The sequence below is a fragment of the Myotis davidii genome, unplaced genomic scaffold, assembly GCF_000327345.1.
Source record: "Myotis davidii unplaced genomic scaffold, ASM32734v1 scaffold230, whole genome shotgun sequence".
In the NCBI taxonomy this organism is placed as follows: domain Eukaryota; kingdom Metazoa; phylum Chordata; class Mammalia; order Chiroptera; family Vespertilionidae; genus Myotis; species Myotis davidii.
This window is the reverse complement of record NW_006282259.1, coordinates 1,357,209-1,363,913: the sequence shown is the minus strand read 5'-3', so window position 1 is coordinate 1,363,913 and position 6,705 is coordinate 1,357,209. Positions and strand designations below refer to the sequence as shown.

The 6,705-nt window shown below is 48.3% G+C and overlaps 1 protein-coding gene across 1 annotated transcript in view; it reads left to right on the top strand.

Annotated features, from left to right (window-relative positions):
• Positions 1-105, top strand: part of FOXC1 (forkhead box C1) — a gene marked incomplete at its 5' end in the record, with an annotated part of 1,326 nt that extends 1,221 nt beyond the window's left edge. Inside the window, one exon of the mRNA XM_006752797.1 lies at positions 51-105. Coding sequence (XP_006752860.1) covers positions 51-105 — 55 coding nt within the window. The remainder of the gene's footprint in view (positions 1-50) is intronic.
• Positions 106-6,705: the final 6,600 nt, after the last annotated feature.

Below are 6,705 nucleotides of genomic sequence, written 5' to 3'. Positions count from 1 at the left end.
AACTCTCCAGTGAATGGGAACAGTAGCTGTCAGATGGCCTTCCCTTCCAGCCAGTCTCTGTACCGCACATCCGGGGCTTTCGTCTATGACTGTAGCAAGTTTTGACACCCCCATCTCAAAGCCGAACTGAATCGAACCCCAGCACAGGAACAACCAAAAGAACCATCAATGCAAAATCGAAACCAAAAAAAAATCCAATTTAAAAAATCTTGAAAAATATTCACCAAACCAGCGAACAGAATCCCTCCAAAAGTTCAACTCACCAGCACACAAAAAACTATTTTCTTAAAAGATTAATTGAGAGCCACCTCCACTTTGCCTTATCTAAATAAACAAAACCATAAACCATTTTACACAGAGACAGCAAAATCATGGTTTATTAAAGGACAGTGTTACTGCAGATAACACGTAAGTTTCTTCTTGCTTTTAAGAGAGCACGCTTTCCTTTTCCTCCTCTCTCCCATGCCCTTGCCCTTTCCTTCCCTCACCTCTCACCTGTAAGATATTATTTTATCCTATGTTGAAAGGAGGGGAAAAGTCCCCATATATGAAAATCGCTTTCTTTTTATTCATGGACTTGTTTTTAAATGTAAATTTCAACATAGTAATTTATTTTTAATTTGTAGTTGGATGTCGTGGACCAAACGCCAGAAAGTGTTTCCAAAACCTGACGTTAAATTTCCTGAAACTTACATTGTGCCTTTTTTTCATTATAAAAAGGGAAACTGTATTAATCTTATTCTATCATCTTTTCTTTCTTTTTGTTGAACATATTCATTGTTTGTTTATTAATAAATTGCCATTCATTTTGAATGATACCTATATGTCTGGATATTTTAATACAGCGTTAATTATTATAAGAAAAATATTTCAGAGCTTAAAACACTAGGAATTACCTTTCTCCTCCTAAATCTCTGAAAAATGGAGAAACACTATTTCCTATCAAATTTCACATAGAAGTCTCTTTTGGTTTACTTTTCCCCTACAGCATCTGCAAAATGTTCTATATAGCTAGCTTGCTTTGTGGCTACTTAAAACATATTTTTCTAAATAGATCTGAGTTGGCGTATACACAAATACATTTTCTCAGTAATGACAGAACATGATTTGGAAATTGTATGCCCAAGAATCAGCAGTCTTTTCCACAGTGATACCTGTGTGTCCAGAGAGGTGAATGTGCCTCTGGATAGACACATACATATTTGGCTTGTGTAGCACATAAAAAATTAGGATGTGTATTATACATCCCTGTGAACCAAATGCAGGATAGATTTTTTCCAATTTTTCACTCATTTATTAGAGGAAAAATAAACCATTTTTAAATGTATGTATATAAGACATCCACATTTACAATCCTCCATGTGTTATGAAGAAGGATTAGTTTTTTTAAAATGTACTGTGTGTTGGAAAGGGGAATTTAATCTTTGGGAAACTATTTTAGAAGATATGTTTGTAGAGCAATTATTTTTTGAAAAAGTTTTAAAGCAATAACAAGAAAGGAGAGAGGGGCAGAGTATTTTAGTCTAGGGTGTTGTTTTTATTTCAATCCAATTTTTCTTGCTAATTTACAGTTAAACGTAGGGGGCGATTGGATTGGCCCTCCCCCTTTGTAAATAACCCAGGAAATGTAATAAATTCATTATCTCAGGGTGATCAGCCCTGTCAATCAGACTTTAGGGAGATGGTGATTTGATTACAGACATTCAGGGCCTTTCAGTTTGTTTTCGAGATAATACAGTTTCCTGCTATCTGCCGCTCCTATCTAGAGGCAACACTTAGCAGTAATTGCTGTTGCTTGTTGTCAAAATTTGATCATTGTTAAAGGATTGCTGCAAATAAAAACACTCTAATTTCAGTCAAAAAGTGCTTTATGTGGCCTCTGATTTACTCGGGTCTTTTTTGCTCAGAGCCGTAACTTAATAGCCAGGGAAGGTTGCTGCGGCGCAGGGCACGGTGTCTCCTTGGTCAGGTTGGCTGGGGCTGGCCCCGCTGCTGTTTGTGAGCCTATGCGCGGCCAGCGCAGCGCTCGGTCCTAGGGCTGCCACGAGCTCCCTCGGGTACCCCGCTTTGCTGGATGGTGAAGGGAAAGAACCCATTGACAAAGCTCGTAGAGTTTGTGCGTTGGTCCACTTTGGCGAGCCGAGCGTGGAGCCGGGGTTTGAGGACAAAGGGTCTGGTGGCCGGAGCTGGGCTGTCCAGGCCCGGAAGGAAAGCGGCAGCAGGTGACCGAACGGTCACCCGTCCCTTATGACCGGGTGACCCATCCCCAGCCCGGGCAGTTCTAACAGCCGGAGACGTGCCTGGTTCAACTTTTTGGAACGGGGACGGCGAGTGGAGGCCTGCGGCTCTCCGCGGGCCCTCCGAGGGGCGTCTGTCGCGGCCTGACGCCGGCCTGCGGACGCCGCTCCCCACTGCAGGCCCTTCGGCTAATTAGTGTAATTACCCGCCGCGGCCCGGGCCCGCTTGTTTGTGTTTGGAGCTCCTTCCTCTCCCCACCTCGCCCCCGCCCCGCCCCTTCCCTGGCTCCTCACTGCCTCCTCCTGAAACCTGCTGTTTGGGGAGAAAATAGAGCCCACGAAGTCCTCGGCTGGGTGGACGGGTGGGAGCGTGGGTGCCGGGAAGACCACGCTGGGGGACGGTGGCACCGGGCAGGGGTGTGTGTGGAGCGCACGGCCCTCGTCGCCCGGCTGGGGAGCCGCGGGAAGGCAGCGGGTTCTGCTCCTCAACCTCTCGCCACCCGGACACAGCGCTTCCCGTGTACACTGCTCGCCGCCTTTGTTTTGAAGACACACGTGTGTTTGGGAGCTCATCCAGGGTGGGAAGGTCACAGGCACTCCGTGGCTCCCCGAGACAGGGCACCCCGCGCCAGCCCGCAAACTGGGCAGCCACGGGTTTGCAGGAGATCCTCGGCCTGGACGCGCCGACCTGCCGGATTCAGCGCTGGGGCTCCAGGCGAGCCTCCCCGGCAGGGCTGCGTCCCCTCGGAGCGTGAAGGCAGTTAACGGAGGCCCCAAATCACTTCGGCAGGCGAGGGAGTCGCTTAGCCGAAACGTTGAGAGACGTGCGAGCGGGCCCCGGGTTTCGAGTGCCCGCGACCCTCTGCAGCCGCGACCTGGTGTTTGTGGCCCCAGGGCATCGCGGCTGCAGTCAGCCCCTGGCCTAAATCCAGCCTGACCCTGCTGCCCAGAGCCAGGGGTCACGGGACACAGAAGCGGGCGCGCCGGGAAAGGTCGGCCCTGGCGCCCCAGGGAGCGCTGGTGGCCTGAGCTGGAGTGGGAGCGCTGGGTGAGTTCTTCCTGGTCCCGCCAGGATGTGGAGTGGGCTTCGGTAGCCCCTTGCTCCTCCTTTCTGGGTCTCCAGTCCCTGTGGCTGGAGAGGGAATCGGTAGGAGTATTGTGGCATTAGTGGACCAAGAGGAGCCCCTGGGCAGCGTTTAAGTGCTTGCATGGGGAAGGCGTTTTAACAATCAGTTTTGCCTTTTTGGTTTCCAGCGTTTGAAAATTAGGCATGAAGACATACGTGTCCAGGAAGGTGTTTGTGTCACACCTATATAGCAAAGGTAGTTATTTCTACAGGAATTGCTATGTTTGAGTGGAAGGTCAAACGTTCTACTCATTATTCTGACTTTTGAAACCACAATGTAATGGTTTCTACTATCACTATATTTGCACTTGAATTCTTATGTCTCATTTAAGAAAAACCAACTCCTGCCAGCCTTATTTAATCTGGAAGAACTACTGATTCCTTAGTGGTTTGCACATCTGATCTGTACTTTTTCAGCAATAAGGATATTTTTTCCTGTAAACTATTAGAAGAAAACTCCTTGATATTTAAACTAACAAATAGTACATTTTGAAATTAGCTGGCAACATGGAATGAACAGGACCCAACAATGGGGACTTGGCTAATTTCAAAATTAGCCTCTGTAGATGGCTTTAGGGTAGCATGTTGTCACTTATGTAGCACTGGACACATTTATTTTCTTGGCAAATGCCAGCATGGTATGTGCATCTGAAAGCTTGCATTTGGCATTTGCACGTCTGGTAGAAATGCTTGCTGTTTCCAAAGTTGTGTAGTTAGCCGTCCTTTCTTCATCAGATTGCATGCAAACAAGCATGCATTTTACTATTTATCATTCCACACAGTTTGTGTCATTAATAATCAATGTTTGCAGAGGAATAAGGCTCAATTGTACTGATGGCCCATAAGCTCTTGGTTGTTTCCTGTGGGGTCAGAAACAGGGGTCAGGAAATAAGAATGCCTTATAGCCCTGCTGGGCTCCCCTGAACTTTGATAGGTAAAGAAGGGACATAAGACTTTTTCTCTCCCACTTAGCTCCCCAGAGAGGAGTGTCAGTTTTTAAGGTGGAAGGCCATTTGTTTTGTTCTTAATGGTGCAAAACCCCACAGAGGTCCTGACCTCTCTACTGGTTCAGGCTGCTTGGACAGAGGGTCCAAGAGGGCCCAGAGGCCTCCACAGGGGCTCCAGGCTTTGGATACCAGTGGTCTCCCTCACTGTTAGTGGCACCTGAAGCAAGGCTGGTTGAAGTGACAGTTGCTTTCTACCTCCACACCACGTCTCAGAGTTCCTGGGGAGGGATCCCATTTCCGTCTGAGACCAATTCCCACCACTGGATCCTGTCTGGTGTCGCAGGGTGTTCTCTTTAGACTCCTCTAGACTCATTTCAGAGCTGGTGCATGAAGCCATTAGCCCTTCCCACCCAGTCATAAACAAATGTCACTTTAGGGGCAAGATTGATGGTGGCCATGTAATAAAGCTGGCCAGGCGGAGTACATTCTGCAAGGGCAGTCATTCCTCAGCAAGCAGGGAGCTCTGGGGGGAGGGAGAAAAGGGATCCAGAGATCTTGTCAGAGTGCTCACCCCACCAAGTTGTAGGGGGCAGAGAGCAGGCTAGCCCTCAGCTCAGGAGAGTTCCCAACAAGCAAAGCCTAATTTATTCAGACAGTGGCCACAGGCATGACCCCCCCTCCCCCCCCCCCCACACACACAGATTGCCATGGACCCTAAATCCAGCTTCAGAAACCCCACTTTTCTGAAAGCTCCTGTTTCAATTTATAATGAAGCCAAGAGGTTCCTTGCAAACAGCTTTTATTAATGACTTCCCTTTGGTATTTGGGCTCTATATTCATAGCCAGAACTTTTGTGGCCTGATACCTCACTCCATCTCCCCTTTCCAAGTGTGAATCCAATATGATCATTAAGTTCTGTGTTTCTTTGTGTCTCTGTTCCTCTGTCCATCTCTTTGTCTCTGTCACTTGCACTCACCACTCTTTCTCCCAGGTCCCCACATAGCCCTTGAGGCCCTGAAGTTTCTCCCTGTGTCCCACTCCACTTGAGCCCTAGCCTGCAGGCCCAGGCACTGAGCTCTTTGGTGATGGGCTGGATGCAAGGGACAGAGCTTATTCCCAGTTCCCAGAAAGACCCGGTGCCCTAAGGGAGCAGGACTGGCAGGTTCCAGGTCTGAGTCAGGCGGGGGAAAGGAGCAATACTTAATTAAATGAATTCCAACTCCAAAATCCATTCAGGAGAATCAAAGCAGCTTCTCCAGGATGACGCTCGAAAAGTGATTAGGAGTGGAAAATTGAGCAAAATGTACCATGTCCGCATTATTGGAAACCAAAATATGGTGTAGAGAGCAGAAGGCTGGACTTAGGACCTTTGTTGTGCCCCTTTCCCATCAAACCCTGGCTCCAAAGAAACCTTCTGTTTTATATTAATTTTTTTGTTGTTTACTTGATTTTTTTCCCCTCGCTGATTTTTAATTTGCAGCATATTGAGCATATTATAGGAGATGCAGTAGGATCTGGAATTTCCTTGCATATAGGCCCTGGTCCTCCAGACAGGAGAGAAGGGCGGGGCTTCCACTACAAGCACAGCTCAAGAGGAGAGGTGGGTTCTGCATGGTCCTGACAGGGCCTAGCATGGCTTACAGCTCATAATCTCCCCAAAGTCCCAGGGTTGCTTCCCCAGGACTCTTGCTCTTCCAGATGGCACCTCCCTCTGTCCTCCCAAAGAGCATCATCTTTCTCTGGTCACTCCTTAGGTTCCTCAAAGCCCACCAGCCAGCACTGCTGGTCATTTGAACAAAACTGCTCACCCTCTTCTAGCTGTCTCTGCAGATTGCTCCTAGGAAGACTCTGTGAGCTGCTCATTTGCCCACTAAGTTAACACAGTTGAGCAATTTGGGAGCCCAGGTTTAGAGCAGTGGGTGCGCAGCCAGGGCCAGGCTGTGCTGCCTTTCTATTGACCTGGATGGTGGAACCCCGGACAAGCCTGGGAACACGGAGGGGCCCCAGCACACAGGACCTTAGGGCCTAGGGACCCGGAGGGGCTCTTCTGGGACTCAGAACTGGAGATTGAGGAATTAAAGGGTTTGCTCCAAGGCTTTAAGTAGAGAGAGAGAGAACGAACTTCTTCCCCCATTACCTACCCCAAGGAAAAAGCAGGAAAACCAACACATTTAGCGCCACTAACCCTTAAGGCCTCCGCATCTCCTTCAGTATAAAAGTAGGTACCAGTGCTGGATGCGGGATCTTATTAATGGCTATAGGGAGCACATGTTTAGGCGTCCATGGATTCCTAAAAATCTGCCAGGAGAGGAAAACCGAAAACTTTGTCCTCCGAGTGGAGCAAAATCAGCATCTCCGATGGTGCACAGGGAGAGCCCTGGAGGCTGCGCAAACT